Source organism: Choloepus didactylus, chromosome 1, assembly GCF_015220235.1.
Source record: "Choloepus didactylus isolate mChoDid1 chromosome 1, mChoDid1.pri, whole genome shotgun sequence".
In the NCBI taxonomy this organism is placed as follows: Eukaryota; Metazoa; Chordata; class Mammalia; order Pilosa; family Megalonychidae; genus Choloepus; species Choloepus didactylus.
Genome location: NC_051307.1, coordinates 79,375,005 through 79,388,108, shown reverse-complemented (window position 1 = coordinate 79,388,108; position 13,104 = coordinate 79,375,005). Strand labels below are relative to the sequence as shown.

The 13,104-nt window shown below is 38.2% G+C and overlaps 1 protein-coding gene across 3 annotated transcripts in view; it reads right to left on the bottom strand.

Annotated features, from left to right (window-relative positions):
- ATP6V1A (ATPase H+ transporting V1 subunit A) overlaps positions 1–13,104 on the bottom strand; it is a 64,656-nt gene that overhangs the window by 18,359 nt on the left and 33,193 nt on the right. For all 3 annotated transcript variants that reach the window (XM_037835604.1, XM_037835623.1, XM_037835615.1), the window contains exon 12: positions 12,778–12,981. In XM_037835604.1, the coding sequence (XP_037691532.1) occupies positions 12,778–12,981 (204 nt within the window). The remainder of the gene's footprint in view (positions 1–12,777; positions 12,982–13,104) is intronic.

Below are 13,104 nucleotides of genomic sequence, written 5' to 3'. Positions count from 1 at the left end.
GTGGGACACCAGAAGGAAAGAGGAAAGATAAAGACTGGGACTGTATAACTCAGTGAAACCTAGAGTGCTCAACGACTGTGATAAAGGTACAGATATGTTTTTGCATGAGGTAGAACAAGTGAATGCAACACTGCAAGATGCTAAAAATGGGGTGGGATTGGGGGAAAAATACAATCAATGCAAACTAGGGACTACAGTTAACAGAAACATTGTATTATGGTTCCTTTAATATAACAAAGGCAATATACCAAAGCTAAATGCATATGGGGGTGGATATAGGGGAAGGGTATGGGACACTTGGCATTGGTGATGTTGTCTGACTCTTTATTTACTTTAGTTTAATGCTATCTTTCTTTTTGTTGCTCCTAGCTATCATGGTTTGCTTTGTTTTGTTTTCTTTTTTTCTTTTTCTCCTGTCTCTCTACCTTCTTTGACTCCTGTCTCTCTACCTTCTTTGACTCTTCCTCTTTGTGGAAGAAATGGAGATGTCCTTATACAGTGGTGAATACATAAATACGTGACTATACAGGGTACTATCGATTGTTTACTTAGGACAGAATGTATGGTGTATGAACAAAACCATCTTTAAAAAAATGGGTTGATGAAGAAAACTTGAGGCACTATATTGAGTGAAATAAGACAGACACATAAGGACAAATATTGCAGGGTGTCACTGATATGAACTAATTGTAATATGTAAACTCATAGACATGAAATGTAAGTTATCAGGATATATGAGCAGAATGTTCAACTAGGGTGAACTTAAATATTAGGAAATGGACAGAGGTGATGGTAGCACATTGTAAGAATAACTAACAGTGCTGAATGGTGTGTGAATGTGGTGGCAAGGGCAAGCTCAGAGTCACATATGTCACCAGAAGGAAAGTTGCAGGTTAAAACACCAGAAGGAAAGTTGCAGGTTAAAAGATGGGAATGTATAAAACAGTGAATCTTGTGGTGGACAATGTCCGTGATTAACTGCAGAAATACTAGAAATCTCTCTCACGACCTACAACAAATGTATGACATTACAACTAGAAGTTAATAATAGAGGGACATATAGGAAAAAAAATCTACCTATTGCAAACTATATACTACAGTTAGTAATATTTTAACATTCTTTCATCAACAGTAACAAATGTACTATAGCAATGCTATGAATCAGTAACGGAGGGGGAGTGGTTAGGGGTATGGGAGGATTTGAGTCTCCTTTTTTTGTGTGTCTTTATTTCTTTTCTGGAGTAATGAACATGTTCTAAAAATTGGAAAAAAAAATTAACTGTGGTGATGGATGCACAGCTGTATGATGGCACCATGGGCAAGTGACTGCACCCTTTGGATCTCTGGATAATTGTATGGTATGTGAAAAATCTCAGTAAAAAAAAAAAATGGAAAAAAATTGATTGGGGTGATGAATGTACAACCAAATGATGTTACTGTGAACAGCTGATTGGGCATTATGGATGACTATATGGGATGTGAATATATCTCAATAAAACTGAATTTTAAAAAAAAGAGAGGCGGGGTAGCTAAACTAGTATCAGGCAAAACAGACCTTAAGGCAAAAACTGTTACAAGTGAGAAAGAGGGTCCCTATAAAGGGGTCAATTCAAGAAGACATAACAAATATAAATATATATATGCACCCAACAGTCAAGCTCCAAAATATATGAATCAAATATGGACAGATCTAAAAGGAGAAAGAGATGGTTCTACATTATTAATGCAAGTTTAATACCCCATTTTCAATAATGCATAGAACATCTAGATAGAAGATCAAAAAAGAAATAGAATATTTGGACAATACTCTAAACCAGATAAACCCAACAGACATATACAGAACATGTCATCCAACAGCAGCAGACTACACATTCTTCTCAGGTGCACAGAGCTCATTCTCCAGGATAGACCATATGTTAGGCCACAAAACAAGTCAATAAATTAAAAAACACTGAAATCATACAATGTATTTTCTCTGACCACAACGGAATGAAGTCCGAAATCAAATAACAAAGGGAGAAATGGAAAATCCACAAATACATGGAAATTAAACAATGTACTCTTAAACAACCAATGGGTCACAGAAGAAATTACAAGGGAAATTAGGAAATATCTTGAGGCGAATGAAAATGAAATGAGAATACACCAAAACTTATGGGATGCAGCAAAGGTAGTGCTGAGAGGGAAATTTATAGCCCTAAATGCTTACATTAAAAAAGAAGTATAGGAGGCGGGGCAAGATGGCGGACTGGTGAGCTGTATGTTTTAGTTACTCCTCCAGGAAAGTAGGTAGAAAGCCAGGAACTGCGTGGACTGGACACCACAGAGCAATCTGACTTTGGGCATACTTCATACAACACTCATGAAAACGTGGAACTGCTGAGATCAGCAAAATCTGTAAGTTTTTGCGGCCAGGGGACCCGCGCCCCTCCCTGCCAGGCTCAGTCCCGTGGGAGGAGGGGCTGTCAGCTCCGGGAAGGAGAAGGGAGAACTGCAGTGACACCCCTTATCAGAAACTCATTCTAGTGATCCAAACTCCAACCATAGATAGACTGAGACCAGACACCAGAGAATCTGAGAACAGCCAGCCCAGCAGAGAGGAGACAGGCATAGAAAAAAAACAACACGAAAAACTCCAAAATAAAAGCGGAGGATTTTAGGAGTTCTGGTGAACACAGAAAGGGGAAGGGCAGAGCTCAGGCCCTGAGGCGCATATGCAAATCCCGAAGAAAAGCTGATCTCTCTGCCCTGTGGATCTTTCCTTAATGGCCCTGGTTGCTTTGTCTCTTAGCATTTCAATAACCCATTAGATCTCTGAGGAGGGCCCTTTTTTTTTTTTAATTCTTTTTTCTTTTTCTAAAACAATTACTCTAAGAAGCCCAATACAGAAAGCGTCAAAGACTTGCAATTTGGGCAGGTCAAGTCAAGAGCAGAACTAAGAGAGCTCTGAGACAAAAGGCAATAATCCAGTGGCTGAGAAAACGCACTAAACACCACAACTTCCCAAGAAAAGGGGGGTGTCCGCTCATAGCCACCATCTTGGTGGACAGGAAACACTCCTGCCCATCGCCAGCCCCATAGCCCAGAGCTGCCCCAGACAACCCAGTGTGACGGAAGTGCTTCAAATAACAGGCACACACCACAAAACTGGGCGTTGACATTAGCCTTCCCTGCAACCTCAGCTGATTGTCCCAGAGTTGGGAAGGTGGAGCAGTGTGAATTAACAAAGCCCCATTCAGCCATCATTTCAGCAGACTGGGAGCCTCCCTACACAGCCCAGCAGCCCAGAACTGCCCTAGGGGGATGGCACTAACCTGTGACATAGCACAGTCATCCCTCAACAGAGGACCCGGGGTGCACAGCCTGGAAGAGGGGCCCACTTGCAAGTCTCAGGAGCCATACGCCAATACCAAGGACTTGTGGGTCAGTGGCAGAGACAAACTGTGGCAGGACTGAACTGAAGGATTAGACTATTGCAGCAGCTTTAAAACTCTAGGATCACCAGGGAGATTTGATTGTTAGGGCCACGCCCCCTCCCTGACTCCCCAGAAACACGCCCCATATACAGGGCAGGAAACACCAACTACACACGCAAGCTTGGTACACCAATTCGACCCCACAAGACTCACTCCCCCACTCACCAAAAAGGCTAAGCAGGGGAGAACTGGCTTGTGGAGAACAGGTGGCTCGTGGATGCCACCTGCTGGTTAGTTAGAGAAAGTGTACTCCACGAAGCTGTAGATCTGAGAAATTAGAGATAAGGACTTCAATTGGTCTACAAATCCTAAAAGAACCCTATCAAGTTCAGCAAATGCCACGAGGCCAAAAACAACAGAAAATTATAAAGCATATGAAAAAACCAGAAGATATGGATAACCCAAGCCCAAGCACCCAAATCAAAAGACCAGAAGAGACACAGCACCTAGAGCAGCTACTCAAAGAACTAAAGAGGAACAATGAGACCATAGTACGGGATACAAAGGAAATCAAGAAGACCCTAGAAGAGCATAAAGAAGACACTGCAAGACTAAATAAAAAAATGGATGATCTTATGGAAATTAAAGAAACCATTGACCAAATTAAAAAGATTCTGGAAACTCATAGTACAAGACTAGAGGAAGCTGAACAACGAATCAGTGACCTGGAAGATGACAGAATGGAAAGTGAAAGCATAAAAGAAAGAATGGGGAAAAAAATTGAAAAAATCAAAATGGACCTCAGGGATATGATAGATAATATGAAACGTCCGAATATAAGACTCATTGGTGTTCCAGAAGGGGAAGAAAAGGGTAAAGGTCTAGGAAGAGTATTCAAAGAAATTGTTGGGGAAAACTTCCCAAATCTTCTAAACAACATAAATACACAAACCATAAATGCTCAGCGAACTCCAAATAGAATAAATCCAAATAAACCCACTCCGAGACATATACTGATCACACTGTCAAACACAGAAGAGAAGGAGCAAGTTCTGAAAGCAGCAAGAGAAAAAACAATTCACCACATACAAAGGAAACAGCATAAGACTAAGTAGTGACTACTCAGCAGCCACCATGGAGGCGAGAAGGCAGTGGCACGATATATTTAAAATTCTGAGTGAGAAAAACTTCCAGCCAAGAATACTTTATCCAGCAAAGCTCTCCTTCAAATTTGAGGGAGAGCTTAAATTTTTCACAGACAAAGAAATGCTGAGAGAATTTGCTAACAAGAGACCTGCCCTACTGGAGATACTCAAGTGAGCCCTACAGACAGAGAAAGAAAGAAAGGACAGAGAGACTTGGAGAAAGGTTCAGTACTAAAGAGATTCGGTATGGGTACAATAAAGGATATTAATAGACAGAGGGAAAAATACATATGACAAACATAAACCAAAGGATAAGATGGCTGATTCAAGAAATACCTTCACGGTTATAACGTTGAATGTAAATGGATTAAACTCCCCAATTAAAAGATATAGATTCGCAGAATGGATCAAAAAAAATGAACCATCAATATGTTGCATACAAGAGACTCATCTTAGACACAGGAACACAAAGAAACTGAAAGTGAAAGGATGGAAAAAAATATTTCATGTAAGCTACAGCCAAAACAAAGCAGGTGTAGCAATATTAATCTCAGATAAAATAGACTTCAAATGCAGGGATGTTTTGAGAGACAAAGAAGGCCACTACATACTAATAAAAGGGGCAATTCAACAAGAAGAAATAACAATCGCAAATGTCTATGCACCCAATCAAGGTGCCACAAAATACATGAGAGAAACACTGGCAAAACTAAAGGAAGCAATTGATGTTTCCACAATAATTGTGGGAGACTTCAACACATCACTCTCTCCTATAGATAGATCAACCAGACAGAAGACCAATAAGGATATTGAAAACCTAAACAATCTGATAAATGAATTAGATTTAACAGACATATACAGGACATTACATCCCAAATCACCAGGATACACATACTTTTCTAGTGCTCACGGAACTTTCTCCAGAATAGATCATATGCTGGGACATAAAATAAGCCTCAATAAATTTAAAAAGATTGAAATTATTCAAAGCACATTCTCTGACCACAATGGAATACAATTAGAACTCAATAACCATCAGAGACTTAGAAAATTCACAAATACCTGGAGGTTAAACAACACACTCCTAAACAATCAGTGGGTTAAAGAAGAAATAGCAAGAGAAATTGCTAAATATATAGAGACGAATGAAAATGAGAACACAACATACCAAAACCTATGGGATGCAGCAAAAGCAGTGCTAAGGGGGAAATTTATACCACTAAACGCATATATTAAAAAGGAAGAAAGAGCCAAAATCAAAGAACTAATGGATCAACTGAAGAAGGTAGAAAATGAACAGCAAACCAATCCTAAACCAAGCAGAAGAAAAGAAATAACAAGGATTAAAGCAGAAATAAATGACATAGAGAACAAAAAAACAATAGAGAGGATAAATATCACCAAAAGTCGGTTCTTTGAGAAGATCAACAAGATTGACAAGCCCCTAGCTACACTGACAAAATCAAAAAGAGAGAAGACCCATATAAACAAAATAATGAATGAAAAAGGTGACATAACGGCAGATCCTGAAGAAATTAAAAAAATTATAAGAGGATATTATGAACAACTGTATGGCAACAAACTGGATAATGTAGAAGAAATGGACAATTTCCTGGAAACATATGAACAACCTAGACTGACCAGAGAAGAAATAGAAGACCTCAACCAACCCATCACAAGCAAAGAGATCCAATCAGTCATCAAAAATCTTCCCACAAATAAATGCCCAGGGCCAGATGGCTTCACAGGGGAATTCTACCAAACTTTCCAGAAAGAACTGACACCAATCTTACTCAAACTCTTTCAAAACACTGAAGAAAATGGAACACTACCTAACTCATTTTATGAAGCTAACATCAATCTAATACCAAAACCAGGCAAAGATGCTACAAAAAAGGAAAACTACCGGCCAATCTCCCTAATGAATATAGATGCAAAAATCCTCAACAAAATACTTGCAAATCGAATCCAAAGACACATTAAAAAAATCATACACCATGACCAAGTGGGGTTCATTGCAGGCATGCAAGGAGGGTTCAACATAAGAAAATCAATCAATGTATTACAACACATTAACAAGTCAAAAGGGAAAAATCAATTGATCATCTCAATAGATGCTGAAAAAGCATTTGACAAAATCCAACATCCCTTTTTGATAAAAACACTTCAAAAGGTAGGAATTGAAGGAAACTTCCTCAACATGATAAAGAGCATATATGAAAAACCCACAGCCAGCATAGTACCCAATGGTGAGAGACTGAAAGCCTTCCCTCTAAGATCAGGAACAAGACAAGGATGCCCGCTGTCACCACTGTTATTCAACATTGTGCTGGAAGTGCTAGCCAGGGCAATCCGGAAAGACAAAGAAATAAAAGGCATCCAAACTGGAAAAGAAGAAGTAAAACTCTCATTGTTTGCAGATGATATGATCTTATATCTAGAAAACCCTGAGAAATCGACGATACAGCTACTAGAGCTAATAAACAAATTTAGCAAAGTAGCGGAATACAAGATTAATGCACATAAGTCAGCAATGTCTCTATATGCTAGAAATGAACAAACTGAAGAGACACTCAAGAAAAAGATACCATTTTCAATAGCAACTAAAAAAATCAAGTACCTAGGAATAAATTTAACCAAAGATGTAAAAGACCTATACAAAGAAAACTACATCACTCTACTAAAAGAAATAGAAGGGGACCTTAAAAGATGGAAAAATATTCCATGTTCATGGATAGGAAGGCTAAATGTCATTAAGATGTCAATTCTACCCAAACTCATCTACAGATTCAATGCAATCCCAATCAAAATTCCAACAACCTACTTTGCAGACTTGGAAAAGCTAGTTATCAAATTTATTTGGAAAGGGAAGATGCCTCGAATTGCTAAAGACACTCTAAAAAAGAAAAACGAAGTGGGAGGACCTACACTTCCTGACTCTGAAGCTTATTATAAAGCCACAGTTGCCAAAACAGCATGGTACTGGCACAAAGATAGACATATAGATCAATGGAATCGAATTGAGAATTCAGAGATAGACCCTCAGATCTATGGCCGACTCATCTTTGATAAGGCCCCCAAAGTCACTGAACTGAGCCATAATGGTCTTTTCAACAAATGGGGCTGGGAGAGTTGGATATCCATATCCAAAAGAATGAAAGAGGACCCCTACCTCACCCCCTACACAAAAATTAACTCAAAATGGACCAAAGATCTCAATATAAAAGAAAGTACCATAAAACTCCTAGAAGATAATGTAGGAAAACATCTTCAAGATCTTGTATTAGGCGGCCACTTCCTAGACTTTACACCCAAAGCACAAGCAACAAAAGAGAAAATAGATAAATGGGAACTCCTCAAGCTTAGAAGTTTCTGCACCTCAAAGGAATTTCTCAAAAAGGTAAAGAGGCAGCCAACTCAATGGGAAAAAATTTTTGGAAACCATGTATCTGACAAAAGACTGATATCTTGCATATATAAAGAAATCCTACAACTCAATGACAACAGTACAGACAGCCCAATTATAAAATGGGCAAAAGATATGAAAAGACAGTTCTCTAAAGAGGAAATACAAATGGCCAAGAAACACATGAAAAAATGTTCAGCTTCACTAGCTATTAGAGAGATGCAAACTAAGACCACAATGAGATACCATCTAACACCGGTTAGAATGGCTGCCATCAAACAAACAGGAAACTACAAATGCTGGAGGGGATGTGGAGAAATTGGAACTCTTATTCATTGTTGGTGGGACTGTATAATGGTTCAGCCACTCTGGAAGTCAGTCTGGCAGTTCCTTAGAAAACTAGATATAGAGTTACCATTCGATCCAGTGATTGCACTTCTCGGTATATACCCGGAAGGTCGGAAAGCAGTGACACGAACAGATATCTGCACGCCAATGTTCATAGCAGCATTATTCACAATTGCCAAGAGATGGAAACAACCCAAATGTCCTTCAACAGATGAGTGGATAAATAAAATGTGGTATATACACACGATGGAATACTACGCGTCAGTAAGAAGGAACGATCTGGTGAAACATATGACAACATGGATGAACCTTGAAGACATAATGCTGAGCGAAATAAGCCAGGCACAAAAAGAGAAATATTATATGCTACCACTAATGTGAACTTTGAAAAATGTAAAACAAATGCTTTATAATGTAGAATGTAGGGGAACTAGCAATAGAGAGCAATTAAGGAAGGGGGAACAATAATCCAAGAAGAACAGATAAGCTATTTAACGTTCTGGGGATGCCCAGGAATGACTATGGTCTGTTAATTTCTGATGGATATAGTAGGAACAAGTTCACAGAAATGTTGGTATAATAGGTAACTTTCTTGGGGTAAAGTAGGAACATGTTGGAAGTTAAGCAGTTATCTTAGGTTAGTTGTCTTTTTCTTACTCCCTTGTTATGGTCTCTTTGAAATGTTGTTTATTGTATGTTTGTTTTCTTTTTAACTTTTTTTTCATACAGTTGATTTAAAAAAGAAGGGAAAGTTAAAAAAAAAAAAAAAAAGAAAAACAAGGAAAAAAAAAGATGTAGTGCCCCCTTCAGGAGCCTGTGGAGAATGCAGGGGTATTCGCCTACCCCACCTCGATGGTTGCTAACATGACCACAGACATAGGGAACTGGTGGTTTGATGGGTTTAGCCCTCTACCATAAGTTTTACCCTTGGGAAGACGGTTGCTGCAAAGGAGAGGCTAGGCCTCCCTATGGTTGTGCCTAAGAGCCTCCTCCCGAATGCCTCTTTGTTGCTCAGATGTGGCCCTCTCTCTCTGGCTAAGCCAACTTGAAAGGTGAAATCACTGCCCTCCCCCCTACGTGGGATCAGACACCTAGGGGAGTGAATCTCCCTGGCAACGTGGAATATGACTCCCAGGGAGGAATGTAGACCCGGCATCGTGGGACGGAGAACATCTTCTTGACCAAAAGGGGGATGTGAAAGGAAATGAAATAAGCTTCAGTGGCAGAGAGATTCCAAAAGGAGCCGAGAGGTCACTCTGGTGGGCACTCTTACGCACACTTTAGACAACCGTTTTTAGGTTCCAAAGAATTGGGGTAGCTGGTGGTGGATACCTGAAACTATCAAACTACAACCCAGAACCCATGAATCTCGAAGACAGTTGTATAAAAATGTAGCTTATGAGGGGTGACAACGGGATTGGGAAAGCCATAAGGACCACACTCCACTTTGTCTAGTTTATGGATGGATGAGTAGAAAAATAGGGGAAGGAAACAAACAGACAAAGGTGCCCAGTGTTCTTTTTTACTTCAATTGCTCTTTTTCACTCTAATTATTATTCTCGTTATTTTTGTGTGTGTGCTAATGAAGGTGTCAGGGATTGATTTAGGTGATGAATGTACAACTATGTAATGGCACTGTAAACAATCGAAAGTACGATTTGTTTTGTATGACTGCGTGGTATGTGAATATATCTCAATAAAATGAAGATTAAAAAAAAAAAAGAAAAAGAAGTATAGAATTATCATATAACCTGGCAATCCTACTTCAAGGTATACACCCAATAAATTTGAAAGCAGGAACTCAATCAGATATCTGCACACCAATGCTCATAGCAGCATTATTCCCAATTCCCAAAAGATGGAAGCAACTCAAATGTCCATTAACAGCCAAGGGGATAAACAAAATGTGGCATATACATGCAATGGAATATTATTCAGCCACAAATATATGAAGTTCTGATACATATGACAACATGGATGAACCCTGAAGGCAACATGATAAAATGGCAAATATTGTAGGACCTCACTGATGTGAAATAATCAGAATAAGCAAATCCATGAGTCAGAATCTATAATATAGGTTATCAGCGGACAAGGGCAGGGTAGAGAATCGGCAGTTAAGACTGAAATTATACAGAGTTTCTATTAGGGTTGATCATAAAGTTTTGGTTATGGACAGTGGCAATGGTAGCATAACAATGTGAACGTAATTAACAGCACTGAATTAAGTATTTGAATGTGGTTTAAAGGGGAAAATTTAGGATGCATATATGTTAATAGCATAAAAATTGAGAAAAAAACACATAGGACTGTTCAACACAGTGAACCCTATTGTAAAGTAAGTATTATACTTAGTACCATTATAAAAATGTTTTTTTATTTATTGTAACAAATGTACCACAGTAAGGCAGGACATTAATAATGGTGTTATACATGAACTCTGTATTTTATGCATGATTTCTCTGTTAACCTATAGCTTCTCTAATAAAAAAATCATAAGTATTGATTTTCAAATGATTTTTCTGTATTGATTGAGATTTCCTTTTTCCATTGCATTAATTACATTGGAGAATTACATTAACAGATTTTCCAGGTTGAATCATCTCTGTATTCCTCAGAGAAACTCTACTTGCTCATGATGTATTATTTGATTTTTTGAAAATACCCTTCTGGATATAATAAGCTTATATTTATTTAGAATTGTTATACCTATATTCATAAACAAAATGATCCTATAATTTTCTCTTCTTGTATTGTTTTTGTCTGATTTGGAAGCGTTTTATTTCTTGCTCCTCTTATAGGACCACAGTCCTCTATACGTAATCAGTATTTATTAGCTATCTAATAATCTTATCCTTTGTTGGAAAAAAAATAGGAGGTGACATTATAAGAAATAATAAAAAGAGGAGAACCAGAAGGGAACTCAAGAATTCTGACTAGTACTGCACACTAATTGAGAATTGAATTTGGCTAAATTTAATTACCCCATCCTTCTTTGAAACATCAAAATACAGACACAAGAATGTAACTCACTAGCTTAAGGTCACATAACTATTTGGGGGAACTAAAGGTAGAATCCAGTTCTTCTGATTCCTAGCCTTAGTGCTCCTACAAAAATGAATGCTAAAAGATTTGAATTCTACCACCTCTAATTTGCTGAGTGATGGATAGATTTCCATTTCCAGAAATAAAAATAAATCAAGTGTTTTCTCTTACCTACAATATACCCAGCACTCTGCTAAGTGCCATAAAGGATTTAAAAAAAGAAGTAGAAGAAGAAGATAAAGCCCTAACAATTTACTCATTTTAACTGACAATTCTCAAGCATAATTCCTTCCTCTGTCCATTTCTACTTTATCTCTTTTTTAACAGTAGGAGCCCTAAGCTGCCATGTGAAGACACTGCATGAAGAGAGAAATGCCCAGCCAACCCCCATCTGTTCTAGGCATCTAAGCCCATGTGAATGAAGAAACTTTCAGATGACTGCAGTCTCAACCATCACACGAATGACTGCAACTATATGAGGCCTCAAGCAAGAATCACCTAACTGAGCCATTATCCCCAGAACTGGGAACAATAAAAATTGCTTTAAGCCACTCAGTTTTGGAGTAGTTTGATTCAGCAACAGATAACCCAAACAATAATCAACAGATAACCCAAACAATAATCAAATATCTGCTGTATGGTCGAATATGACTCCCGGGGAGGAATCTAGACCCGGCATCGTGGGATGGAGAACATCTTCTTGACCAAAAGGGGGAAATGAAAGGAAATGAAATAAGCTTCAGTGGCAGAGAGATTCCAAAACAAGCCAAGAGGTCACTCTGGTGGGCACTCTTACGCACAATATAGACCATCCTTTTTAGGTTCTAATGAATTGGGGTAGCTGGTGGTAGATACCTGAAACTATCAAACTACAACCCAGAACCCATGAATCTTGAAGACGATTGTATAAAAATGTAGCTTATGAGGGGTGACAATGGCATTGGGAAAGCCATAAGTACCACCCTCCCCTTTGTCTAGTTTATGGATGGATGAGTAGAAAAATGGGGGAAGGAAACAAACAAACAAACAGACAAAGGCACCCAGTGTTCTTTTTTACTTCAACTGCTCTTTTTCACTTTAATTATTATTCTTGTTATTTTTGTGTGTGTGGTAATGAAGGTGTCAGGGATTGACTTTGGTGATGAATGTACAACTATGTAATGGTAGTGTGAACAATCAAATGTACGATTTGTTTTGTATGACTGTGTGGTATGTGAATATCTCAATAAAATGAATATAAAAAAATTAAGCTCAAAAAAAAGAAATATCTGCTATATGAATAGTCTAAAATTTACTTAGTTTTAAAAATATTTAATGAATACTTACTCATTTTGTTAGGCAAGAATCTGTTCTACCTGTCCTTATTTTACTCCAATGTAACCCATGGATCTATCCTTCATGGGATTTAAAAACTCACCTTTCCCACAAGTTGCACAATTTCTGCCAGGTCTTCTTCTTCCTGCAGAATCTCCTTAGCTTTGGTCCTCAGAGGAACAAACTCTGTGAAGTGTTTGTCATAGTACTCATCTAAGGCACGCATGTACTTGCTGTAGCTGATCAGCCAATTGACAGAGGGGAAATGCTTACGTTGTGCTAGCTTCTTATCTAAGCCCCAGAACACCTGATTAAATAAATAAATAAACAAAAAGACCACAATGAAATTTCCTTAGAAAAACAAAAACCCAGCTTATTTGTCTAAATATGCAATTCTATAATTTATTGGTCAAATTATAAACCTTTTTAC